The sequence below is a fragment of the Chlorocebus sabaeus genome, chromosome 29, assembly GCF_047675955.1.
Source record: "Chlorocebus sabaeus isolate Y175 chromosome 29, mChlSab1.0.hap1, whole genome shotgun sequence".
NCBI lineage: Eukaryota > Metazoa > Chordata > Mammalia > Primates > Cercopithecidae > Chlorocebus > Chlorocebus sabaeus.
The window spans coordinates 16697031-16723855 of record NC_132932.1 but is presented as its reverse complement, the minus strand read 5'-3'; the positions used below and the strand labels follow the sequence as shown (position 1 = coordinate 16723855).

Here is a 26825-nt window from a genome sequence, read left to right as displayed (position 1 = left end):
CATTTTTGATAAGGGTATTTATTATAGTACTGTTTGCAGTAGCAAAAAAGAAAAAAAAGGAAACAAAAGTCCATCATTAGGGAACTAGTTAAATCAAATAAGGCGTATCCATATTATGCAGTAGTTATTATGTGGCCGTCGAAAAGACCAAGTGGGATTTATGATGTGATACAAAAATCTCTCCAAGCTGTGTTATTAAGTGAAAAAAGTAGGCATGTATAACACCCCACAGCTTGTATAAACACAAGCGGGGAGTGCATACACACGTGCCTGCAGGTGCATAGCCCTGCATACATGAGAGATGGCACCATGGTGGTTTTTAATGAAGGGGAATATGGGGGCTCGAGGAGAAAGACACATACCCTTTTGCAATGTTTGAATTTTATAGTTGTATCAATGCATTTTCTTTTCCTTTCTTTTTTTTTTTTTTTTTTTTTTTTTTTTTTTTTTTTTTTTTTTTTTTTTTTTTTGTGAGACAGAGTCTTGCTCTGTCGCCCAGGCTGGAGTGTAGTGGTGTGATCTCGGCTCACTGCAAGCTCCGCCTCCCGGGTTCACGCCATTCTCCTGCCTCAGCCTCCTGCGTAGCTGGGACTACAGGTGCCCACCACCATGCCGGGCTAATTTTTTGTATTTTTAGTAGAGACGGGGTTTCACTGTGTTAGCCAGGATGGTCTCGATCTCCTGACCTCGTGATCTGCCCGCCTTGGCCTCCCAAAGTGCTGGGATTACAGGCGTGAGCCACCGAGCCCAGCCATGAATGCATTTTCTAGATTTATCAAATATTAACATTTCCCTTGGAAAATGGGATTGGTGATGAACTGTAGCTATAAAGTCTATATATGATCACCATTTTCGTTCCCCAGCATCTGGAGGGCATCAAAAGAGTGACTATGCAGGTGCAGGCAGTAATGATCCAAATGGAAATGTGGCTGTGAGCAAGAAGCTGGCTCTATGAAGCACAGGCCTGGGACTCAGCCTGTGAAGGGGCAAGTACTCAGAAAGTGACACTAGTATTTTAAATAAACATGCAAGAGCTTTTGCATCTGATTGTTCCCTTCAAAGTAGTCTGCTGGGAGCCTAGACATCAGAGGATCTCCCAGTTCAGTGCTAAGAATGTGTCAAAATCTTCTGTTTGGACCTTCAGAGTGGTGACAGGAGTTACTTATTCGTGACAAATATTTATCCACAGAGGCAGAATCTGAATTTTGGAAACAGTCAAATGTCTTTTGGCCACAAGTTTGGTTAAAGAGATGAAAAATCAAGTTAGGCAATTACTCTTTTAGTAAAAACCGAGCCATAGAATCAGAGCAGGCTGCGGCTCTGGTGTCCCTTAAAAACTGGCTCTGAGGGTGAAGCCCCAAAAGGATGCTAAAAAAAAAAAAAAAAAAAAAAAAAAAAGTGTGCCTCGGCAGCATCATCGGGATGAGGCTGGGGTCCCCAGGGGACCATTTTGAAAGCGGCAACGCTCGCCTGGGCTGTGCGGGTTCTGTTTATTTGTTAGAGAAACCCGCCCGCCCGGGGTGCGGCGACGGATGCGGCGACTCAGCTCTTCTTGCGCAGCTGGCTGTACTGCGCGCGGCCCAGGATGGGCTCCATGACGCTGGGCCGGAAGAAGCTGTCGCTGACCCTGCGCTTCGGCTTCTCGCGGGGCACGGCCGCGAAGGCCGGGCGCGGCGCTGCGGGCGTGGTGACCTTGTCCTCCAGGCCCGGGCCGGGGGGCGCGCCGGGGCTCTGCGCGCTCCGCAGGCTGCGGCGGGGCTGTGCGGCGCGCGGGGCGGGCTCCGGGCCAGCGGATGGCGCCCCTGACGCCCTGCGCTCCGCCTCCCGGCGCTCGACCTCGGCGGGCGGGTTGTCGATGTCCCGGAATTCGCTCTCGGGCTCCATCAGCGACAGCCTGGGGAGCTGAGGGCCCGGCAGCCGCCTTAGAGTCCTGGCTTGGCCCTGGTCCCTGCGCCTCTCACCCACCGCCCCTTCCCGGGTCCCTCGATTGTTTACCCGGGAGCGGCCGTCAGGAGGCCACAGGCTGGGGAGCGGTTCAGTAGTTTGGAGGGCACTGGGGAAAGCCCTGAGGTCCTACCCACTCTGAGCTTCTCCATGGACCACGTGGCCGCTCAGGCAAGCCAAGCCTCCCGAAGTTTCAGGATCCCCTAGGCCTCCCTGAGGGGAACCCTCAATGGGAGGTCATCAGCTTTCCTAACTCTTCCTTGCAGCCCACACAGTGACCTGGCCAGGGATGGGTACACTTTCTTGGGGCTGGCCCGAGCGCAGCGTGAACAGGAGGGCTGCTAAGATCCCTGGCATGCTGCTTGCTAGAGTGACTGAGTAACCCACCCCTTTACCAGGTCTAAGGGTGCTTTCTGCCCCGACCAGCCCCCCTCAGGCCTGCATAACCTATAACTTGCTTTGGAAAGGGGCTCCCAAAGGGATGGCATTGGTATCCCCTGGGTTTTTCCTATTGGCGACAGGTGATAGAATTGTGTGGAGCCTGCTGCTGTCCCCTGGAACTCATGGCCCACCCCTCAGGGTGCCCTGGAAGTCTCTTCCATCCCTTCCTGCACAGCAGCATGCAAACCTGCCTGGCACCTGCCCGGCCCTTCAGTTGGGAGCAAAGGGGTGAAGGTGAGTCACTGGGATCCCGGGACTAATGGCTGGAGACTCCTCTACCAGCAGGTGGGAGGGGCTGTGGGGAGAGGCCTCAGGCCAGAGCCATGGGCCTCTATACTCCTGGGGCTGGGAGAGGCCCAGTATGTCAAAATGTTGCCAGGGCACTGAGGACTGCAGGGGGGTCTCCAGAGGAGTAGGGGAACGGAGGGGGACTGCATCCCCTTCAGTCAAATCTACTTTATCTGCCCTTTCCGGGCCCCCTTGGGACACTAACAGTTTGCCAGGGTTGGTACTCACCGGCACGTAATGCACCACCGTGTCCACCACATTGTCAGTAACGCCCTTCAGGGCATCTGATAGAGACATGGCCCTCCCCTTGGTCGAGGAGACAGCAGGGGCTGGTGTGAGGTGCAGCACCCTCCCTGCCATGCCCAGCACAGCTGCAGGTGCCCATGTCACAGCCGAGATGGTGGTCTGGAGGGCCTTCTGCAGGTTATGTGCCACACCGCCCAGGAGCCCTTGAGGGCCTGGCAGGGCTGCTACCTGGGGGCCAGAGCAGGGTCAGTGCCTCCTGCAGTAACTCCCCTGACCCTTCCCTCCTCACCAGCCCCAGAGCTCAAGGGAAAAGCATGAGAATACCAAATTTACAAAACTTCAGGCTTATTCTGCCACTAGCAGTGTGGCCTTGGACAGGTCACATTCCCTCTCTGAACCCCTGTTTCTTCTGCAAAATGGGACAATAATCTCTGCCCTGCCTATTTACAGAGTGTTGCAAGGATCAGCTGAGAGAATGACATGGAAGTCCCTCATCAGCTGGGCATTTGGGGGTGGGGTGAAGGGTGTTGCACACACATGCCATGCCCCTGCATCTGGGCCAGAGTTCCTGAGTTCACCCTATGCCTCTGCTTCTCACCACTTCTGTGGACTGGACGACCTTGAGGCTGCCACTCTCCCCCTCACCTCACTGAACTTGTTCTCTTCAGTCTCCAATTCTTCCTCCTCCTCCATGTCCTCTCCCTCCGTGTCTGTCTGGTCCTCATGATCCTCCTCCTGGGCGGCTGCGAGGCTGTGCAACCAGGGCACCCGCACTTCACTCCTCCGCCGGGACACCGCCTGCATGGCCACTGAGGCACCCCACTGGGCCAGGCTGCTCTGAGGGAGGATGGCAGCAGATTGCTGGCTCAACTGCCCCTGCTGATGACCAGGGAGCCCCAGCAGCCGAAGCCCCTCGCCCCCAAAGTCCAGGCCAGGTGGTGAGCAGGGCTCGGCCCCAGCAGACTTTTCTTGAAACTTTTTATTGAATGGTAATCTACATACACTAAAGTCCACACATCTTTAGTGTAAGCTTTATGAATTTTTATAAGAACACACCTGTGTAACCACCACAGGTCAAGACATAGACCATTTTCACACCCAAAGACTCCCTGTGTCCCCCACTCAGTCCATAGTCCCTCAAGAGCAACCACAATCCTGGTCTCTGTCACCATGCCTTCGTTTTGCCTATTTTTGGACTTCATATAAGTGGAGTCACATCATGTGTATTCATTCATTAATAGCTCCTTTAGTTAAATATTATGGTGTAAGTTTCACCAATGTTGCCGCAAATGGAAGTAGTTCCTTCTGTTTCATTTCTGTGTAATATTCCATCATATGAATTTCCCGTAACTTACCCATCCTACAGTTGATGGGCATTATCATTGCTTCCAGTTCTTAGCTAAGGATATCGCTGATCTGAACATTTTTTACTTGTCTTGGGAGACTTAAGTGCTCATTTCTGTTGGGTATACACTTAAGAGTGGAATTGCTGGGCCATAGGATATATGTTGGTTAGCTTTGGTAGATACTCCTCCCAGATCTCTAAAGAGTGAAACATTCAATGAACCAGAGTGTCCCATGGGAAGAAATTGAGCAAGTGGGCTGGTGTCTCCTGAGGCACATTCTAAACCTCTAGGGAGCCCCACAAACAGAGCCTCCTTATTACACAGCTTTTGGGGATGCCACTCTATTCCATGTAAATGGTGGCATGTGAGGTTCTGCCCACTGCAGGCCGGGCCCAGGCATGTGACTCAGTCTTAGCCGTTATTGATGCAGGGGACTGAGGGGAACTACTACTCCTGTATCCCTGCAGGGGCAACACTTGCTTGAATGAATGATCCAGGCCTGATGATGCTTTTAAAAGTACTGCTCAAAAGATGGCTGAAAAGTAGTAATCTTGTTTGCTGACCTTTATGCTGTAATGTTGTTTTATTTTCTTTTCTGGCGCTAGTTTCTTACTAAAATTCCTTATGAAAAAAATCCAGCCTATTTCTGCTAAAATACAGAGAGGTGGAGGTGGGGAGTGGTGGGGAGTTAACTCTCCCTGGGCCTAGAAAGGGCAAATTTACCTTGGGTGCATTGGTGCTGGGTACACTCTCCCTGACAAAATAGGTTATGTACTTTGTTTATTTAAGGATGACAGTCCCTAGTGCTTGCATAGCAGATGGAAGTCCTGCTGTCTTATAGGTGGGAAGACCCATAGAAAGAGGCTGACTTGGGGGGATGAAGACTGGGGCTTGGGGGAGACTCAGAGGGAAATGGGGGAGATAGAAGTGAGTGGTGGGGCAGGAGCACTCTAGCAAGGCAGGCCTGCCCTTGCTTAACATCCTGTCCCTTCTCTTTCCCTGTGGTCTGGAAGGCCATCCCTCTACCCCTCTCAAGGCCTCTTGTCCTTAGAACTAAAGTCCTAGCCCAGGTTGGAAGAGAGAATGTTCTCAGGACAGGAAGGGGCGATGGGTGGGGGATGGGAGGGACTAAGAGGCCCACAAGGCTCCCAGGCACGGGGCCAGTCAGAGCTCAGGGCAGATACTCACCAGGGGCGCCACTCCTGGGATCCACATGGCCAGGGTGTGGCCCTGCTCCAGGGCCCGGGCCATGGTCTGCATGGTGTGTCGAGAGAGGGTGTTGGTCAGAGCCCCAACCCTGCTCATGAGGCTTGGCTTGGCCTTGGGAGACTTCTGGGCTTGCTGGTGTCCAGGAGCAGGGGCTGGGTAGCGATTTGGGGCGAAAGAAGAGAAAACAGGTAAGAGAGGGGCCGGGGAGATCTGGGTCATGTCTAGGACTGGAAAGCAGGTGTTCTAGCTCCACCACAAACTCACTGGTGAGTTCCACAACTCACTTTCCCTCTTTACAGATGGGGTGGGGGCGGGGGGGTAAATGATTATGAATCCATCTGAAAATCCCACTGGCCTTCCCTATTCCAGAGCAGTGGCTGGATGAGCCCTGCCACCTCCTGCTGATTCCCAGGCAGTGTGTGTGACAACTCACTCCCAGGCCGAGCCTCCGAATGGCAGGTACCTGACTCTTCCTTGTCTGGAGGGAGGAGGTACTCCACCACCTTCTCAATGCTGCCCAAGGCCAAGTCGGCTCCTCCAGAAGCCAGTCGGCCAGCTCGAGTGTTGGCAGCAAATTCCGCAGTGTCTCTGGCCACTCCCCAGGCAAGCTCGCACCCAGCCAAAGCGGCCCCCAGGACCTTGTCTGAAGTGCTCGCGATGGGAATGCTGATGCTGTTTCTGGCACTGCGGAGACGGGTGGAGATGGTGTCCTTCAGCTCAGAAGCAATCTGGGGGAAGTTGGTGGGGGTGTTAGGCATGTGGTCTTGCAGGCCCTGGAAGGGCCACCCTTTCGGGGTCTGGTGGCCTGAGCCCGGGTCCCAGGAAGGCATCATCTAAAGGCCCAGGGAACTGGCACTGATATTTGGGTACCTGGAATTAAGCTAGGCTTTAAAGGGAGAGGGCTCCAACCTTCCTTGTGCCAACTGTTTGGATCTCCTGGCTTCTTCACCCCCATCACTGCCTGTCAAGATTCCTCTCATCCTGTGAGGATGACCCCAAAGACTCCTCCTTGGTGCCACCTGTCCTGATACCCTCATGCCCACAAGGAATCTCCTTCATCCTTTCCTCAGAACACAGCGTTTCTATTGATTTATAGGTGTGCTTGATCTTCCTACAAGTTCTGCATTGAAATAATTTATCTTTTTCTTCATTATCCTGGGAGCACCTTTGTGACAAAAATGTTGCCTTTAATCTGGAAAAATGGGGAGCAAAGGACACAGGCCTCACAGCTCAATGGACCTGCTCTCACTGTCTCCACTCACTGGTTTCCTCTCTGTAAAATGGAGATAACAACCCCTATCCCAGAGGGTTGACAAGAGGATTAAGTGAGAGTACTTGATAAAGCATACATAGGTGATAGCCCCGGGCATAGGGTAGGGCTCAGTACATGTTTGTGGGAAGGGTAGTTGGTCAGTGAGATAGATGAGGTCAGAGACTGAAGCTTATTCCCCAGAAGCACCAAAAATGAGTCCTTATCATAGCAACTACCTAATAAATATGTAGCCAGGTAAAGTGACTTTCAATCTCATGGTCCATAAAATGTTGGATCTTGAGGATATGGGACGACACTCCTGGGATCTGAATGAGTGTGACTCATGACCTTAAGCAGCTGTAGTCGCCAAGTGGTCCAGGGCAGACTGTGGAACCTCAGATCCCAGGGTGTGGTATCTGGAGGCAGTAGGACTCGCCAGAGCTCCTGTTTGGGTTTGCCTCTGGGCTCGTGCCTGCTGGTCCCAGAAAGCCCATCTCCATTTAGCTTCACAGGGAGAAGAGGAGCCTGTTGTGTGGTGTGGCCTTGGGAGCAGGCAGCCTCTGCCGGTCTTGGAGGATGCTCACCATGGGACACAGACTTCCAGTCATGGCATCAGCAGCCCCTGCCCTCTCCTCCCTGAGAGGTGGTGACGACAGAGTGGAGGGAGGCTTCAAGAGGTGGGAAGGGGCTTACCTTTTCAGGAGGGTACTGGAGGGCTGGGATCTTTTCCTCCAGGTGGTCCAAGCCTCGGCAGGCCAGCTCATTGGCAGCTGTGACTGGAAGGAAGGGGTCAAGTTTGGATGAGTCCTGCCTGTCTCTATGAGAATCTAGCAGTGGCCTCTGTGCCAAAGAAGTGACTTGGAGCCCTCAAATCCCAAGGCCTGCTGCCTCCCCAGCATCTCTGGGCCCCAGGCCCTTTGCCCTCTTTAGCCCATCTGCAGGGACTCCTTGAGACCCGGGCCAGTTTCTTACATCTGTGTGGGAACTCTGGAGTCACTCAGACCTGCACTCAAAAGGCCAAGTGACCACGTCTAAGCAGCCTGTGGCCTCAGCAAGTCACAGCCTGTCTGATCCTCTGCTTCCTACCTTTTAAAAGGTGAATTAATGGTGCCTGCCTGGCAGAATTTTTATGAAGAATGATGGGAGCTATATGAATCACCAACAAGTACTGTTCTTTCCTTCCTTCTCTTCCCTCCGGACCTGCATGGGGGCTCTGAGTGAGCATAAGGAGGGAGAAGAGAGGTGTGAGAGGAAGGCAGATGGCAGTGAGGCCTTGGGGCTGGGCCTGCTTAGCTCTCAACATGACAAACTCCCAGCAAAGCCAGTGCAGGCCCCAGGCTGTCCATGCTCTTCTTTTTAACCACTCGGTGTTGAGATGGTCAGCTATCTGAAGAGGGTCGCAGGGAAGGGAAAACAGTTGCCCCTAGAGAGTGGGCTTGCATCAGAGATGCACCTGCTTCAAGGGGATCCCGCCTGGGTCTGCAGGGACATTGGCTCTGCAGCCATGGCCACTGGGGGCCATAGCTTTCAAGGAGAGTTCTTTGTACTCTTTCATATATTCTTTCTCCAGATACCTTATTTTTCTTCACAAAATTCTCGAGCAGCAGAGAGCCCAGATGACTTAGCTGTCTTCCAGTTGGGCAGAATGAGACTCAAGGCAACTATTTAAGGAGCTTGCAGCCAGGCACAGGGCCTGGGCCTACTTTACATCTGTCCTCTCCTGTTTGCTGTGTGGAGTCCTCAGCTACCCATAATTCTGTAATTAGGATGGTGGAAAGTGCTAGACTTTTTGGCATTACTGCGATTTCCCTCAACCCTGTCAAGAGCTATGCCTTGGAGACCACATTTTCGGATGGGGCAGAACAATTTGAGTGGTGCACACCTGGTAAGGCCTGTAAGAGAACCGTCTTCTGCCTCCAGGGCCCTGGCTAGTGGCTCTCTGCCGCCCCCACCCGTCATGAGCCGCTACCATCAGCTGCTGGGCTCAGCCAGCTTTCCCCTCCCTCCATGCCCTCCAGCCCTGCCAGGCCCCCTAGTGTGGCTGCCTCTGCCTCTGCCAGACTGCTGGTTCTTGCTGCTGCTGCCTGTGCTGCTACAGTGAGTGTCTGGTCTGCCATGGGCCCCAACCTCACCACTGCCTGCATAGCTCTGCCTTCCCTTCCCCTGCAGATTCTCTGGCCATCATTGTTATCCTAGGCAAATGCCAGCTGGGCCACAGATAGGCATCTATAGATGAAAAGAGATCTGTATGTATACCTTTATATCCATAGATAAGAAGACCATGCAATGGGATGTGGGCAGTTAAGCAGATAGACAAGCAAGTTATCAGACAGTCAGACAGACTGAGAGGCAGACAGACAGACTGGCAGGTAGGCAGTGAACAAGCAGGCAGCTGCTGAGTGCCGCGAGGACTCACACTGGGTGGACAGCCTGCGCACCACCGGCTCCATGCTCCAGGCAGCCAAGTTACTGGCGCTCTGCACGCCCTTCTCATAGGCATTGCACACAGAGGCCACCAGGGGGTGGGCTTCCTTAGTGCTGGTATAGGTCTTCTGGAAGCACTCGCAGGTGCCACTCACCACCGGCAGCTGCAGGACCCGCTGTAGCACATTCTCCTGCTCCTGGTGTGGAAGGAACACATTCAAGTTGTCCCACCTCCCTCTCCAGCCTCCCAGGAAGGGGACCTCAGGGTCATGGAGTCCAATGGTGCAACTAGCCTGAGTCCAAGTGACCTGGGAGGAACCAAGGCCAAAGAGGTCTCCAGATGCCCCAATCATGACAGCATGGGAGAAAACAAGGCCATGTCCTCCTGGTCACCATCCAGGTTCTAGAGAGCTGCCAAGGCAATCTCTGTTCTCCAGGGGCCAAGTCAGATCCCATCACCCCCACCCCCACCCCAACTCACTCCCCTGATACCTACCAGTAGAGAGCAAGTGTTGTTAATGTCTAGAGTTTTAATCCACCTTTGATTGGTGGCTTCTCCAAACATTTTTCTGGTCTTTCTGAGGTACTGCCTCCCCGCCTGTGTATCCTGGCCCCACTGCCTAGAACGCTCACCTTCCCTCCCACAGCCCTTGCTGCCTGGCAGAGTGCCATTCCCTCAAGACTCCACTTGACCAGCACCTCCCCTGTGAAGCTTCCAGACTCTCCTCCATCGCATCGGAAACCACTCCCTCCCTGGCTGTCTCCACATTCATTACACAGTGCTGTGGTTATGGGTATTCATCTCACTCCCCGTAGACTGTCATCTCTGTATCCCCAGAGTGTAGCCTAAAGCATGGCACAGTAATGTTAGCTGAATACCTGAACCACAGTCAGGGCTGTGCCTAGTAGAATGCGTAGGTTTAGATCTGCCCAGCTGCACAGAATCACAGAATCTTAGGCCCCCAGGGGACTTTGTGGTAAGAATCCTTTCCATCGTTTCTCTGGTAGACTTGTATTTGTTTTTATTTATTTATTATTTTCCTAGAGACAGAGTTTCACTCTGTTGCTCAAGCTGGAGTGCATTAGTGCCATCATAGTTCACTGTAACCTCCAACTCCTGAGCTCAAACAATCCTCACATTTGTGCCTCCTGAGTAGTTGGGACTACAGGCATGTGACACCATGCCTTGCTAATACTTTTATTTTGTAGAGGAGGCGGGTCTTGCTGGTCTTGAACTCCTGGCCTCAGGTGATCCTTCTGCCTCAGCCTCCCAAATCACTGAGATTATAGGCATGAGCCTTTGTGCCCAGCCAAGACTTATATTTAAATATCTGCCTGAATGAGAGCTCTCCCCCTCATAAAGTGACCTGTGTCCCTTGTTGGACAGCTTTGCTGAGCTGAAATTTGCCTCCATCCCCCTGTTCCACACTCTGCCCTCTGGAACAAAACTGAGCAAACCTATTTCATCATTCATGGGTTGGCCCTTCACATATTTGAAGTCAAATATATCTCCCTTAGGAGGTACCTCCATCATGTTAAATGGCTCCAGTTCCTAACTTCGTTTACAAATGGTTCACACTGTGGTCTGGTGACCCCCTCTCCTGGACATGCTACAGTTTTACATTATCTTTCTTAAAAATATACGACCCTTGCTTGAGCCCAGGAGTTTGAGGCCAGCCTGGGCAACATAGGGAGACCCCGTCTCAACAAAAAATAACGATAATAATAATTAGCAGGCATGGTGCTGTGTGCCTGTGGTCTCAGCTACTCGAGAACCTGAGGTGGGAAGATCACATGAGCCTGGCTGATGGAGGCTGTAGTGAGCCATAATCATGCCACTGCGCTACAGCCTCGATGACAGAATGAGACCCTGTCTCAAAAAACAAAAAAAAGAACAAACAAAAAACACTCAAAGACAGCACTCTGGGTGTGATCTGTGCGTGCTGAGTGTAGTGCAACAATCGTTTCTCATTTCCAGGGTGCTATGCTGTTAGTAATGCACCTGTGGCAGCAGTCACATAATTAAGCTTTAGGTCACCTAGGAACCTTAGTGAAAAAACACTGGTCTTTGAGTAAAAGAATGAATTCTAGGGTTAACAGTAGAAGCTCATGCCTGTAATCCCAACACTTTGGGAGGCTGAGGCGGGATGATCATTTGAGGCCAGGAGTTTGAGAACACTCTGAGCCACAAAAAAAAAAAAAAAAAAAAAAAAAAAGCTAGTCATGCTAATATTTGATGGCATGTGGACTACAGAGTCCCAGCTACTGGGGAGGCTGAGGTGGGAGGACTGCCTGAGACCAGAAGGCCGAGGCTGCAGTGAACTATGATGGTGCCACTGCACTCCAGCTGGGGTGACAGAGTAAGACGCTATATCTAAAAAATAAATAAATAAAATTAGAAGAACAAATTCTAGGCGTGCAGAGGGAAAGAGTATTTGTCAGGTGCCATTATGCTGCAGGCACTGGTCTGGGTGCCTTGGTGACATGAGCTCACTTAATTCTAACAGCCATCCTCTGGGGTTAGCACTGTCACCAACACTGAGTCAATGAGGAGACTGACGATCAGAAATGGGAAGTGATTTACCCAAGATCCCACAGCTGGTAAGTGGCAGAGCCAGGATTCCAACTCGAGCTGGAAATGGCCTGCCTAGGATTATCTTCAAAATAGCACAAAGTGAAGGAATTAATGGAAGTGAGGATGAGGCAGGATTGGCCATGAATTCATGGTCTTTAGGGCTAACAAAGGGTACATGGGGCTTATTATGTTCTTTTCTGTCTGTTCTTATGAATGTTGAGAATTCTCCATATCTAAAGTAAAAAGAAAACACTCCCCAGGTCAGATTCAGATGCTCAGGCTCTCTGTAACTTTGAATGTGACACTGTGGCATGGTTTTGCTCATGAAGTGAAGACCTGGCCTGTTCTGTTTGTAGGAGGGAGAGTTCAAAGATCCCCATCAATGAGACCTATGTGTACACTAAGACAGAGCAGCCCACAATGTCTTCGAGTTTTTTTGTTTTTGTTTTTGTTTTGAGACGGAGTCTCGCTGTCTCCCAGGCTGGAGTGCAGTGGCGCGATCTCAGCTCACTGCAAGCTCCACCTCCCGGGTTCACGCCATTCTCCTGCCTCAGCCTCCCGAGTAGCTGGGACTACAGGCGCCCGCCACCACACCCGGCTAATTTTTTGTATTTTTAGTAGAGACGGGGTTTCACAGTGTTGGCCAGGATGGTCTCTATCTCCTGACCTTGTGATCCGCCCACCTCGGCCTCCCAAAGTGCTGGGATTACAGGCTTGAGCCACCGCGCCCAGTGAAAACATTCTTTTTAACAGTTTGGACAGAGCGTTCAGAGGTTGTTTTAGACAAAACCAAAGGGGGAAAGAGATCCTGGGAAGGGAATAAACCGTCTGTTAGAATGGCTTCACTATGTACTTGACCATTTTACGCCTCTCTCTTCTATTATTCAATACAAAACAAAGTGATTCCTAGTGCAAGAGTTAGTATAAGCCTAACTTGGGCAAGGTGGATATTGTACAGGTTCACAATTTTTAAGTTTCACTATCTGAACTGCGTGCAAATCTGAGATGCCTTGCCAGGAGCCATCAAGCATTCCTAAAAGTATCAAACCACTTCAAATCACAGTGAAAACCAGGTCAGAGATAGAACACCAGACACACGGAATATCCCACCCTTCCCCTGACACAGCAGCACAGGTTGTGCACCGTCTGACTCCGGGAGGTGCCATTTGCCATATGAATGATGCTGGAGACAAAGAATGCAGTGGCTCTGCACTGAATACACATCCAGCTGGGCGGTGGACAGAGCATGGGCTTCTGCGTCAGGGTTTAAACATAGTCGTTCCCTTCCTCTCCATTCCCCACTGTCCCTAAGCCAGGATTTCTGTCCCTTTTTTCCAAGGTGCTTAGTTTTTAATAAGCATCTTTTTTCCTCTCCCAGATCCTCCAACTGCCCTCTACAAAAGGTGGTGAGGGCAAGAATAACTAAGCCATGGTAGTCAATGAACTAGGATTATAATCTGGGCATATCTTGCTCTAAGTCCCCTGCATCTTCCCTCCCTTCTTCCTCCTCCCTCAGTTGTCCATCCCCTGTCACAGATAAGCCCAAGTTACTTACAGGGAGGTCTCCATCCAGCAAGGTGGGGCCTTTGTTGACTGCCATCCTAGCTCTTCAAGCTGCAAAACAGAGTCCCAGGTCCCATCAGAAGCCCTCAGGCTTGAGCTCCACTGGGTCACTCCCCTACTTCTCATGGCCACCAACTAGGCCCAGGCTGCCTGGGGGCCCATTTGCCCTGAACGGAAGGCATTAGGTTGGAGGGTGAATGTCACACACAATAGCCCCACTCCTTAGGGTCCCATAGGAATGAGTTGCTCCATAGCTTACTTGTCAAGACTGATGTTTCTTTCTTTCTTTCTTTCTTTGAAATGGAGTCTTGCTCTGTCGCCCAGGCTGGAATGTAGTTGCACAATCTCAGCTCACTGCAACCTCTGCCTCCCGGGTTCAAGGGATTCTCCTGCCTCAGCTTCCCCAGTAACTGGGATTACAGGCGCCCACCACCACTCCTGGTTAATTTTATTTTATTTTAATTTTTTGTATTTTTAGTAGAGATGGGTTTTTTTTTTTCCTTTTGAGATGGAATCTCACACTGTTGCGCAGGCTAGAGTGCAGTGGCATGATCTCCGCTCACTGCAAGCTCTGCTTCGTGGGTTCACACCATTCTCCTGCCTCAGCCTCCCAAGTAGCTGGGACTACAAGCGCCTGCCACCACGCCCGGCTAATTTTTTTTTTTTTTTTTTTTAGTAGAGATGGGGTTTCACCGTGTTAGCCAGGATGGTCTCGATCTCCTGACCTCATGATCCGCCCACCTCGGCCTCCCAAAGTGCTGGGATTACAGGCATGAGCCACCATACCAGCTAATTTTTGTATTTTTAGTAGAGATGGGGTTTCATCATATTGGCCAGGCTGGTCTCGAACTCCTGATCTCACGTGATCTGCCCACCTTGGCCAAGCCAAGAATAACGTTTCTTATAAGAGTTCAGGTTAGGAGGCCAGGTACAGTGGCTCAGGCCTGTAATCCCAGCACTTTGGGAGGCCAAGGCGGGTAGATCACCTGAGGTCAGGAGTTCGAGACCAGCCTGGGCAACATGGTGAAACTCTGTCTCTACTAAAAATACAAAAATTAGCCAGGCATGGTGGTGGGCGTCTGTAATCCAGCTACTTGGGAGGCTGAGGCAGGAGAATCACTTGAGCCCGGGAGGCGGAGGTTGCAGTGAGCTGAGATCATGCCACTGTATTCCAGCCTGGGCGACAAGAGCAAAACTCCATTTCAAAAAAAAAAAGAGTTCAGGTTAGGAAATAAAAAATGCAGGCAGCCATAAGAGATAAAAAGTTTTAGCTAAAGTCTTAAGGCTCTTTAATGAGGGTCCAAAAGAGACTAAAACAACAAGTTTCAAGCTGGGTGCATTGGCAAGCACCTGTAATCCCAGCTACTGAGGCTAACATGGGAGAATTGCTTGAGCCCAGGAGTTTGAGATCAGCCTGGGCAATATAGTGAGACCCCCATCTCTAAAAAAATAAATAAGCAAGTTTCAGGTTTCATCTTTGAAAAGGCTCTGGGTTAATTCCTCTATTTCTCTCTCTCTCTCTCTCTCTCTGTGTGTGTGTGTCTGTCCCTCTCCCCCTCTCCTTATCTTTTTTTTTGAGACAGGGTCTCAATCTGTTGCCCAGGATGGAATGTGGTGACACAATCATGGCTCACTGCAGCCTTGATCTCCTGGGATCAAGGTACCGTCCCACCTCAGCCTCCCAAGTAGCTGGGACTACAGGCATGCACCACTATGCAGGGCTAATTTTTTTCTTTTTTTGTAGAGACAGGATCCCACTATGTTGCCCAGGTTGTTCTTGAACTCCTGGGCTCAAGTGATCCACCTGCCTTGGCCACCTGCAGTGCTGGGATTAAAGGCATGATCCACTGTTCCTATCCAATTCTTCTATTTCTAAGCAAACATATCTGTGTTCTAGAAAAGACTGTAGCCCCAGAATAGCTATTCTATACTTCTGGTATAGAATATCTATACCAGAATCTCTCCCTCAGTAGTTTCCCTGCAGAGCTTTTCATCCCAAGCAAAATTCCCAAGAGGCCCTTACCTTCGACTTCTTCCCTTTAATGTTCATAAACAAGCCATGTAAGGCAGGTGCCCCAGGACCCCAACACTCACTCCAGCTGACCGCCACGTCAGTCTCACAGAGCCCAGGCTGCAGAGCGTCTCCTCAGGCAGAAACAATTCCTATCACTCCTGGGAGTCTTGGGCAATGCTACTAACGCCTCCCAGCTAGAGGAGGGCAGAGAGGAAGAGAAAGCAGGGTCAGCAGTTGTCATGGTTATCTGACCCAGGGTTCCCCGGGCATATCCTAACTTCTCTAAGGACATTTAGCAAACAAGGAGGTAGGTGGCAGAGCTGAAGGAGATCCAGGCTCAGAGGACTTAGTATTCCAGAGCCATGAAGCATCAGTTCTATAATGTTCCTGCCCTCAATTCACAAAAGTCTGTTTTCCAGAAAGAAGGTATAGGGATATACATCGTTAAACTCAAAAGCTCTAAAGTTCTATATACCTCTGCAATCTTTTGCCTCCTTTTCTGTAGAGGGTCTTGTGGGACAGTTCTCAATCCATTTCTCTCATCTTTTCTTATTTACTAGCAAGAGTGAATGTTGAACAGTAAAATTTAAACCCACACAGAAGAGTTCATCTGAATGTATTCGTCTTTGATTATGGAGATAAATTGCCCTCAGTGAAGAAGCAACAGAGCCGGGAGTTGTTTTTGACAATATAGCCTTTGAGGGAGGAATTTCCACTTCTTAGAGTTCAAAAAAATTTGTTGAACTTTACCTGGCCTAAGATGCTACCAGAATGAAGAGTGGGAGAGCCAAGTAGATTTTTGTTCCCCTGAGTCTGGATAAGCGACGGTGTTGACTAAGATTCTATCACTAATCAATAGCACCCAGACAACCAAGAACTAATACCACTCAACCCTTCTTTAGCCAGGACTCAAGTTCTAGTTCCTGGCTTCAGATATGATGGAGGACTATGGTGTAAGCCATAGCTTTCAGATTAACTAAGAAGGGCCTCTTTGTGAAAATGGACAATAGGAAAACAAAACGTATTTTCTTTGTTGCTGGTGGAATTACATGTATTGTTGACTCTTCTAAGTCACACACTGTGGGCAAGAGAAGAAAGAGATGGGAGTGGGGAATTATGAAAGATCCTTGGTAATAAATTACGTATCTGTGATGCAATAAAGTAGGGAATGAGAAGGCAGGAAAGGGAGGAGTCAAGCAGGGAGGCTTCAAAGGAGTAATATGCTATACATTTAATACTTACTGATCCAACCTGGGCTTTTCAAATGTAAGGCAGTAGAGAAGACAAAGTATTTAAAGAAGTGGCCTCTGCCCTCACCTCAAGGTTCAGCACAAATTATCTGTGAGGTTGTGACTGGACAGCAACCTGAGCCAAAGGGCAGTTTTCAGCCTTCAGAGTAGTGGCTTTGGGCCAGAGGGAGTATAGGGCTTTGTGCCTGAAAGCTCTGCCAAATCAACTAGTCCTTTGGCTGCTTTAGCTGGGAGTGCAGAATGTGGGTGAGAGGTGAGAAATGGTGAAAGGGCCTAGGAGAGTCCCGAGGGAAGACAGAAGTGTTAGTTTTCTAGCAGTAGCTTGCAGGGGATAGAGTTCTATCTTCTTTCCTTCTCCGTCCCTACCTGCTTTCTCTACCCCTCCACCACATGAGAGCAGGGACCTAGGTCATCTTCCTCACAAGTGGATCCCCAAAACTATGCATGGCACTCAAACATTCATTGTTGAATAAATGAATTATCAGGCAACAATGCTCAGTTGTGAATGTGCTGGGCTGTACATCTATGAAGAACTTCAATTTTTGGCATCCCTCATGAATGTGGAGGCTCTGGGGTGGAAAACATTAGTTAGAAAGGATTCACAGGGAGGTACCAGGACACCATTAAGATGGATACCACTGTAACATACCTCCATGAATTCAACGCAGACTTATCTAGGCAGAAGCCAGCCAGCCATTGACAGGGCTACTGTAGAGCACCCTCTCCATGGCAGCAGTCTGGATGAGTTCATTCAGAGGTCCCTTTCAACCCAGAGGCTCTACATCTCAATCTTTCTCCATCCTCCTCCTCAGTCTGGATCTTCCAGCCCAGAGCTCACTGTACCAACTGTGTAGGCTGATTGAGGATTATCTGCTGGATTGCCTTACGTTTAACTTTTCTCTGTTCCCAGAACATACTCACAGACACAAGTCAATTTTGTCTAGAAATTTATTGAACATAATTAATCTATTACAGTAGAGGATCTGGACAATAAAAATAGTTATTTAAACTTTTTATTTGCCCTGACCTAGTAGCTTTCATGTCTCTTAAAATTTCCAAAATTTTATTTCTCAAATTCCGTATCTTGATTGGTTAAACAGCCAAGAATCTGAGTCTATTTTTTGAGAATCTCAATCACATTTCTGGGAAATATAACTTATTGAGTACATATTTATTTTCTCATTTCCATTCAGATAAATGACACGGCTTTGCTGGGAGGGCTGACATCAGCCTCCTACTTGCTGGCATCCTATTTCCCTACCTCACCTCCCTCAAACTAAAGGATCTGTAACCACATATAAAGACCCACACCCAAGATGGGTGATAGGAACACGAGTTAATGTCATTGACTCAGCATTCCAGTGTCCTCTTCACTGGCTTCCTCCTTTGCCTTCCACCTCCCTCAATCGCCCTACAAATAAGATGTCTGATTTATCATAGAAAATTGTGACCCTGTTACATCTGGAGTATCATGAAATTTTTTTGACTAGATAAATTTTGATGAAAATTAATGTAGTATTGCCTAAATTGTTAGAAGGATTTAAATAAAACAATCTAGCTGATGAGTCTAAATACTGTTACAATTTTTTTTTTAAGACTCAAGGTCTTGCTCTATCACCCAGGCTGGAGTGCGGTGGAAGCTCACTGCAACCTTGAACTCCTGGACTCAAGTGATCCTCCTGCTTCAGCCTCCAGAGTAACTGGGACTACAGGCATATGCCACCACGCCTGGCTAATTTTTTAACACTTTGTTGTAGAGATGGGGGTCTCACTACATTGCCCAGGCTGGTCTTGAACTCCTGGCCTCAAGCAATCCTTCTGCTTCAGCCTCCCAAAGTGCTGGGATTATAGGTGTGAGCCACCACACTCCACCCAGTTTTAGTTTTTCTAGAAAAGAATATAAACCACTGGACAAGGAAGGTCCAAATTATGGGAGAGTAAGAGGCAAAAGACAGGATTCAGGAGGGGATCACATTTCTACTCAATTCTGAAGACAGTGGGAGAGCATGGAACAAACACTGGATTAGAAGTCAGAGGAATGAGGCTCTAGCGTTAGTTGTTTTTTGTCTGTCAGCTTCTTATCTGTCACAGGCTACATATAGGCACCCATTGTGACTCTCTGCCTATTTTTATAAGTCCCTCCTGTCTGCTTCTGATTTTTGCTTATTCACTGCACCCATAGACACAATTTATACCATAAAGGTGCCTGATGCTTTTCTGATTCTACTTCTGGACAGAGCAAGGACATGAGTATAGTGATGGTCTAAAGGCCAACAAGTTGAGAGGCTGTCAGCCCAGCTCTCCTCCACCCTGCTACTGACATCAGAGCCTCTACTAGATCTGAGAGTGCCATGCACCAGACCTACTGTAATTATGTGAAACCAATGATCCATATAACCCTAAAGTTATTGTATATTAGTGTTAAATGATCAGTGTGATTGGGTCTTTTTAAATTTTTTCCTTTCAATTTTTATTCATTCAGCAAATACTAAGCTCCCACTATGCACATAAGAGATGTTCAATCAATGTTAGATGAAGGGAAAATATTCAGAAATTCACAAGTCACTCCAGCACTCCAAAAACATACAAGTCTTCATGTTCCTCCCTTCTCCATTCTTGGCCTCAACTCTGCCCACATCATAGGTTGTTAAATGCTCACATGAACAAGAACTTAAGCACAGTATGACATGGCCTTGACTTACACAAATTTCTATCCCACTAAGAGGCCATCTTTTAAAGTAGGTACTAGTTCCAAGCCTAAAAACACTCTAACGGGTCTTCAACTTCATCTGAGGATATGCCACAGTGATCATGCCTGCTATAGAGGACACAAGACCTCCAAGTCCAATGATGCCAGGATTGGACTTATAGATCCCCAGCTGGTCCAAAGGGTTCAGGATATCACAAAGGTTCTTCACCGTGTCCAGAAGCAAGGGAGGATGCTGCTTCAGAGATCGGAATAAGAGAAGTAGAAAGGATTGGAGCCATTCTGTTTCCTCATCAGCCACACTGTACCCAAGAGAATCCTGGGATGCTGATTTCTCTTTCTTTGCCCTGTCACGTGTAACTCGTTTCATCTGCAGGGAGATTTCATACAGATCCCTGACCAGGCTCAGCAGAAGAGAAAAGCAGTAGTGGTGGGCAGCCCTCGTTCGCCATTTCTCTTTGTTGATGCCAGAGGTGAGACCTACGCTCCTCACCCAGAGGATGGTGTCACAGATGAAATAAATCACACGGTTCAGGTTGGCTAATGTTAAGCATAAGCGAGGTACCAGGTCAGTGGCATGAATGCTCTGCTCAGTTGCCTGTATAGCATGTACCACATTGCCTAGTCTGAACCCTGCAAGTAGAACCCACAATAATGAACAGTTATTTCATTAGTACACAACGGGAAGATAGAATCCCTGTATCCGGATGAGGAGCCAGCTTTTCGTTGTTTTTTGTTTTTTGTTGAGACAGGGTCTTGCTCTGTCACACAGGCTGGAGTGCAGTGGCACCATCATAGCTCACAGCAGCCTCAACCTCCTGGGCTCAAGCAATCCTCCCACCTCAGCCTCCCAAGTAGCTGGGATTATAGGCATGAGCCAATGTGCCCAGTTTAGCACTGGTGTTTTTAACAACTGATGGTCATTCAAGGCTCAGCCTTTGTTCAGAAAAGAGAAAGATTTTACAGTACATTAAGGACACCTAAAATGATCTTGGAAGGCAAAAAATACAGTGACTCTTTAAATTTACCTCCTTCATTGTAATGAACACTTTAATGTTGACTGACGGCATACTCCAGGCAAGGTCAATCATGAGTGTGGACAGTTACATCTGATTATTTACCAGCTACACTTCTTTAGAAGGAAGGTACTATGATAACATGAACTCTAGATGCAATACTCTCTTGGAGAGTTTGATGCCTTACATTTTATTTATTTTCCAGACAAAAGACTGTCTTTTTAAAAAACACTATTATCATTTTGCCATTTCTCTGGTCCAAACCCCTTTTGGCTACTTATTGTCAAGAAAATAAAGTAGAAATAGTAGAATTTAATGGACAGAACAATTACTAATATTGTCACAGAGCTCCTAGTTGAATTAAATCAACCATTGCAATGGCATTTCCTTATGTGAGCATGTAATTCAATTCATCAGGGATGCATCAATCAATAGGTACTTACTGAACGCCTTCTGAGAAAGAGTTATAGTACTAAACGTCATGGAGGATGCAAAATAAGTACTTTTCCGTGAAGGACCATACCTTAGACTCAGGAGGCACTCAGAAGTAGCTACCGTCAGAAAACTTATAATCTCAGAAGGGGCCGGGCGCGGTGGCTGATGCCTATAATCCCAGCACTTTGGGAGGCCAACATGCATAGATCACCTGAGGTTAGGAGTTTGAGACCAGCCTGGCCAACATAGTGAAACCCTGTCTCTACTAAAAATAAAACAAACAAAACAAAAATTAGCCAGGCGTATTGGTGCACGCCTGTAGTCCCAGCTACTAGGGAGACTGAAGTGGGAGAATTGCTTGAACCCGGGAAGTGGAGGCTGCAGTGAGCCAAGATCACGCCACTGCACTCCAACTCCAACCTGGGCAACAGAGTGAGACTCCATCTCAAAAAAAAAAAAAAAAAAAAAAAAAGACTGGTATTATGTTATCAAAAATAACATGAAATAGTAAAATAGTATATGTAATGACTGTCTAGTATATAGATTCTGGGTTTCAGTTCTGGCTGTTGCACTAACTGGCTGAATGACCCTGGATAAGCCCCTTCTGGACTTAGTTATTAGTGACCTCTAAAGGACCTTTCAACTCCAACATTCTAAATAATCTAAACAGAATTTCTAATCTTGGACTTCAGTGCCAGCCAGAAAAGCTCGCCCCACCCTTCCCATCCCTCTGCTTGACAATTTAAATCTTCTCTCTGTCAAACTAGTTTTGTAGTTTGACAATGATCCTCCCATACAATGGTTTGCTCAGAACAGTTCTGAGCCTTTACTAGAGGAGAACGCCCTTTGAAACTCTTCTTCCTTCTCTCTAGCCTCACCTCAAGTTCCACCTCCTCTAAAACACCCTTCTTTTCCTCTACCTCAGCCAACAAGTTTGGCACTAAATCTTATATATCATTATTTAAAGCACCTTACTTCTCCCATAAGGCTCAGGAATATACCTATATAACATAGGTGCTCAAAACCAACTGATCAATATGTGATGCTCTACATTCCATTCTAATGCCTCTGCTAACCTCCTATAGCAACATCTGATTTTCATCAAACAACAAAGAGTCAGAAAGGCAACTGCTATGAAAAGTACTGGATTTCCCAGTATGATGTATTATTAAAGTGATTAAATAAGCACAAAACATTGATTTCACTTTTTACCTTAGGCATGAAACCTACCTCACAAATGGTCTACAAAAATGTATCTAACTATATATCCTCTAGCACTCCTCAAGAAAGGAAAAAGGCAGGTGGTCTAGGATATAACTATTCCACTCTTGTTTAGAACAAAGGGGCTCACAGGAGCAGAAGCTCATGTCAGAGACTGCTAAAACATACTGTGATTCTAAGAACTAAAAGTGAACTAACACGTTGTCTGTCTCACTGGTTATGATTAAGCAGAAAGACAAGGTGTAGCACCAGATGTGAACATAACAGGGTGTTTATGAATGGTCTGCAGCAACACATTCAAACCTGTTGTACCATGAGGACAGTCTCACTGGTCAATTTCATCAATAAACTTGATTGACTAGAAATTAATGACCTAGAAATTACTCCACGAATTACAGGATCTGAGGCTGAGGATTCTAAACCAGGAGCCACTGTCCCTCAAGAAACAGGGTACTTACATTTACGACCAGTGCTCACACTGGACTCCAGTTTCTTGAGCTTCATTACCACCTTCTCTTTGCCAGCTTTAGGCTCTAACAAATATCTAAGCAACATGCATGTGTACTGAGTGGCTCTGAAATGCAAAAAAAAAAAAAAAAAAAAAAAAATTGAGAAGAATGATTTACAAACCAAATAAAACTTAATTCATGAAGTAAGGGAAAGAGAAACACATGCCTACAGACAACATTTCCAAGACCATTTCTCATGTAGCAACTCTTACAAAAGCAAAATTCTGCAACAGTCATTCCACAGGAGAGCCAAAGGGTAGAACATGTCATGGAAATTTAACACAAAGGTAATGAAAATGAACTCTGCAATAATGCAGCCAATGTGCGTCCAAAAGGCAAATGGCACAGAGAAATGGATATAGTCGAAGTGAGAAACTGCACATCTCCCTCATGTTAAGTCTACAAAGATCCATACTCCTTCTCTTCCCCAATGTAGATTTCTTTCTTTTTTTTTTTTCAGACCGAGTCTTGCTCTGTCGCCAGGCTGGAGTGCTGTGGTGCGATCTTGGCTCCACTACAACCTCTGCCTCCGGGGTTCAAGCGATTCTCCTGTCTCAGCCTCCCAAGGAGCTGGGATTACAGCTGTGCACCACCACGCCCAGCTAATTTTTGTATTTTTAGTAGAGATGGGGTTTCGCCATGTTGGCCAGGATGATCTTGATCTCCTGACCTCGTGATCTGCCCTCCTCAACCTCCCAAAGTGCTGGGATTACAGGCGTGAGCTACCTATAATCTGGCCTGATTTTCAGATTTCTAAAATGAACTTTTCTACCATGTATGTAATCTACCATCTATGTGATAGGACACAAACTCAAACCAGAACCAAAGGAAAAGTCCACAGTTTAAAGATTGTTTCATTTTTTATAAACAAAAGAACCAAATACACATCAGTACATAAATTAGTATAAATATGTTTTCATAGTTGTCTTTCTAAACTCATTGGTATTTTATATAAAATACAGGTAGAACCCTGCTTAATAATACTATATATTTAATAAAGTGATTATTGTCATGCTTGCAAATAACAATGCCTTACTAATATAAATGTATGAGGAATTTTACATCACATAGTCACACATCCAAATCCATTTGGCAATCTACTAATAAAGTAGGTGCCTGGTTCCTACGGTCTTGTAAGTGCATTTGAATCCCTTTATGCTATAAATATTATTCTCAATAAAAATGTGGTACATTTTCCATTTTCTAAAATAGTGAACTTGGTACTAGGAATGAAATAAAAAGAGAAGACTGGAATCATAAACAATCGCTTTCTCTTTTTTAAGTGTGCTTTCTGGTTAGAGGGCTGGTCATGTCAATGACTCTGCCTTTCTGAGCTTTGGTCTAACAATAGGGATTAGGCCAACAGTAAGACATTACTTTTATTTATTTATTTTTGAAGTGAACATAAACTCAGTATTTTATTGTCTTCATAATAAAACAAAAGAGGACACTTAGAACTGGATCTTCTCTTCTTATCTCCTCCCAATTCAAAATGCTGGCATCTTTTAATAGCCAGGACTCTTTTAGATCTTCACTGGGCTCAACACACTCAAGCTTTAGCAAAATCTTCTTGGTAGTTTTAGCCTTTTTCTGGAAAATCAGCTTAGTCTGCCCACCACAGCCACTCTGCTTCCTGTCATAATGCTGCTTTCCCTGGGCATACAGAGAATCCTTGCCCTTCTTGTACTATGTCACTTTGTGGGGTTGGTGCTTGCTACACTTCTTACAGTCCGACAGGTTTTAGGAACGTTCACCATGTTTGCGTGAGCATTACTGGCACAGAAAGCAAGGTATTATTTTATGAATGCCAGTGTGGTCATAAAGGTTATACAGATCATCAAGGAGGCTGGGAAATGAATGCTAGAGATCTCAGATCTTTTGGAATAAACATATCTTAAATTATTATTATTATTATTATCTTTCAAGACAGAGTCTTGCTCTGTTGCCCAGGCTGGAGGGTAGTAGTGCGTTCTTGGCTCACTGCAACCTCTGCCTCCCAGGTTCAAGCAATTCTCCTGCCTCAGCCTCCTGAGTAGCTGGGATTACAGGCATGCGCCATCACACCCAGCTAATTTTTTATTTTTAGTAGAGATGGGGTTTCACCATGTTGGCTAGGCTGGTCCCGAACTCCTGACCTCGTGATCTGCCTGCCTCAGGCTTCCAAAGTGCTGGGATTACAGGTGTGAGTCACCGCACCTGGCCTAAATGATGATGATGATGATTATTATTATTACTATTATTATTTAGACGGAGTCTTGCTCTGATTATTATTATTATTTAGACGGAGTCTTGCTCTGTCGCCCAGGCTGGAGTGCAGTGGTGCAATCTTGGCTCACTGCAAGCTTTGCCTCCCGGGCTCATGCCATTCTCCTGCCTCAGCCTCCCGAGTAGCTGGGACTACAGGCGCCCACCACAACGCCTGGCTAATTTTTGTATTTTTAGTAGAGACGGGGTTTCACCATGTTAGCCAGGATGGTCTTGATCTCCTGACCTTGTGATCCACCCGCCTAAGCCTCCCAAAGTGCTGGGATTACAGCTGTGAGCCACTGCACCCGGCCTAAATGATTATTTTTTTAACCAACTTCCTTGATAAACCTTGCAGGGTACATTCTAGGTACACTGGAATTACAGGTTTCTATTTAATGAAATTTCTATTTAATGAAGCTTGTATATAAAGCAACCATTTAAAAAACCTATCAAACTAATGAGAAAGCCAGTATAGCTTGGTAGTTAAGTGGGCACTGGAGTCATTTGCGTGGACGTGAATCTCTCAGTTCTGCCGTGTGGTACTTATTAACCTCCTTCTGCTTGGTTTTCTCCATCTGAAATGGGGAGAATATTTAGAGTATCTACCTCATAGGGTTGTGATAAGGGTTAAATAAGTTCATAGTTGCAAAACACTGGGAACAATAGCTGGTATAAAGATGGCTTCCAAAAGCCTCATTATTGGGGCCATTCTAATTGATCTGTTTGTATCAGCACTTGCACACCCAGAAGAGAATGAAGAGCTGTTAAATAAAACTGCAACTGTAACTATTTTTTAATCAAGCAAGAATCAACCAAATCTCTAAAATATCATGAACTAGTACTGTATTTGTATTAAAGATACAATCTCTCAGTTCTTTTTGTTTCATATGGAACCGAAAGAAAAAGAGACACAATCTCTGTTTAATATTTTCAGTAGCACAGCATGAACCTTAGAGGTGCAGTTAGTTCTTTCTGAGCTTCTCTCCATTGTATTTCCCCCCCAGTCCAGTTGGTGTGGTCTCATCCCTGCTATATTTTGTTCTACAATTTACAAAACTATTCCACATGCAGTACCTCAATGATACAGACTGGGCAATAATGGAAGAGAACTTCTGTCTCTACTCAAACATTTCAAGAGGTATTTGAGAACGGGCACGGTGGCTCACGCATGTAATCCCAGCACTTTGGGAAGCTGAGGTGCGCACATCACCTCAAGTCAGGAATTGGAGACTAGCCTGGCCAGCATGGCAAAACCCCGTCTCTACTAAAAATACAAAAAGTAGTCGGGCGTGGTAGTGCACGCCAGTAATCCTAGCTACTCGGGAGACTGAGGCAGAAGAATCGCTTGAACCTGGGAGGAGGAGGTTGCAGTGAGCTGAGACCGTGCCACTGCACTCCAGCCTGGGCGACAGAGCGAGACTCTGTCTCACAAACAACAACAACAACAACAACAAGAACGAGAGATATTTGAAGCCACACCAAGTGGTTTGCTTCCCTGGCCACAAATAGTAACCCGAAGTTTCTCTTTAAAGGAAATCCCTCGGAAGAATGTTGAGTGGAGAGAACCCAATCTTTCTTTGCCCGGAGAGCAAAGTTAGGAGGGGAGGAAGATCTGTCAGCCGGTGTCACGTCATAGGCGGTCTCGAGGCGGCTAGGGTGCCAGGCACTGGGGCTTTCGTGCACTAGGCTAGGACCGGATGCGGGTGCGTTGGGCCCACCCACGTTGAATTTAGGGTGAGGAGGGGCTCGGATACAAAACTTCCCCCGTAGGAGCTGGCAACGTCCTTCCCGCTTCCATCTACTAGGCTATCACCTCCTTTGTCTCGGGTGCCGGGGAATAGGCACCGGAGCACCCAGTTAGGGCGAGAAAGGGGCGGAGGCCGCTGGCACCTGACTCACCTGAAGAGTCGGTCCCGGCCCTGGGTCTGGTTGGTGAAGCGGATGAAGGCGTCCATGGCTCCTAGCCCAAAGGCCACGAGTCGCACCGGGTTCAGGCGTGGGTCCTCTGGGGCCCGCCAGATCCCTAGGGAACGGTCAGTCCCAGGGTATCGGCTGAGAGGGAGGGGCTGAGTCTCTCCGCCCCAGAGGGGGCGGGTGCACATTTTGTAGAGCAACTTCGCTGACTTCCGGTTTAAGCC

At 47.6% G+C, this 26825-nt stretch overlaps 2 protein-coding genes across 9 annotated transcripts; both read right to left on the bottom strand.

Annotated features, from left to right (window-relative positions):
- Positions 1-26696, bottom strand: PLIN1 (perilipin 1). 7 transcript variants are annotated; one of them, XM_073013033.1, is made up of 10 exons: positions 15312-17392; positions 13548-13613; positions 13281-13339; positions 9143-9347; positions 7420-7502; positions 5938-6202; positions 5454-5626; positions 3565-3756; positions 2902-3147; positions 1-1902 (listed from the first exon to the last, which is right to left on the bottom strand). In XM_073013033.1, the coding sequence occupies exons 3-10, from the start codon at positions 13323-13325 to the stop codon at positions 1543-1545; spliced, it is 1569 nt and encodes a 522-aa protein (XP_072869134.1). In that variant the 5' UTR covers positions 13326-13339; positions 13548-13613; positions 15312-17392; the 3' UTR covers positions 1-1542. The 7 variants fall into 7 exon arrangements, with proteins under 7 accessions (XP_072869134.1, XP_037843624.2, XP_037843625.2 ...); XM_037987696.2 differs by lacking the exons at positions 13548-13613; positions 15312-17392 and adding an exon at positions 26587-26696; XM_037987697.2 differs by lacking the exons at positions 13548-13613; positions 15312-17392 and adding an exon at positions 22390-22497.
- PEX11A (peroxisomal biogenesis factor 11 alpha) lies at positions 17487-26812 on the bottom strand. Of its 2 annotated transcripts, XM_007990370.3 has the most exons (3): positions 26587-26812; positions 22390-22505; positions 17487-19892 (listed from the first exon to the last, which is right to left on the bottom strand). In XM_007990370.3, the coding sequence occupies exons 1-3, from the start codon at positions 26787-26789 to the stop codon at positions 19321-19323; spliced, it is 891 nt and encodes a 296-aa protein (XP_007988561.1). In that variant the 5' UTR covers positions 26790-26812; the 3' UTR covers positions 17487-19320. The 2 variants fall into 2 exon arrangements, with proteins under 2 accessions (XP_007988561.1, XP_007988562.1); XM_007990371.3 differs by lacking the exon at positions 22390-22505 and having other exon boundaries at positions 26587-26694.
- Positions 26813-26825: the final 13 nt, after the last annotated feature.

Excerpts from the sequence above, each read along its gene's own strand:
- PEX11A (XM_007990370.3), bottom strand. The coding sequence starts at position 26,789 with ATGTGCACCCGCCCCCTCTGGGGCGGAGAGACTCAGCCCCTCCCTCTC. Across the intron at positions 22,506-26,586 it reads GGCCGGGACCGACTCTTCAG|AGCCACTCAGTACACATGCA; the intron begins GTGAGTCAGGTG and ends TTTGCATTTCAG. Across the intron at positions 19,893-22,389 it reads TGTGAGCACTGGTCGTAAAT|GGTTCAGACTAGGCAATGTG; the intron begins GTAAGTACCCTG and ends TTCTACTTGCAG.
- PLIN1 (XM_037987696.2), bottom strand. The coding sequence starts at position 13,325 with ATGGCAGTCAACAAAGGCCCCACCTTGCTGGATGGAGACCTCCCT. Across the intron at positions 5,627-5,937 it reads TCCAGACAAGGAAGAGTCAG|CCCCTGCTCCTGGACACCAG; the intron begins GTACCTGCCATT and ends ATCGCTACCCAG. Across the intron at positions 3,757-5,453 it reads TCCCAGGAGTGGCGCCCCTG|AGCAGCCTGGCCCAGTGGGG; the intron begins GTGAGTATCTGC and ends ATCCTCCCTCAG.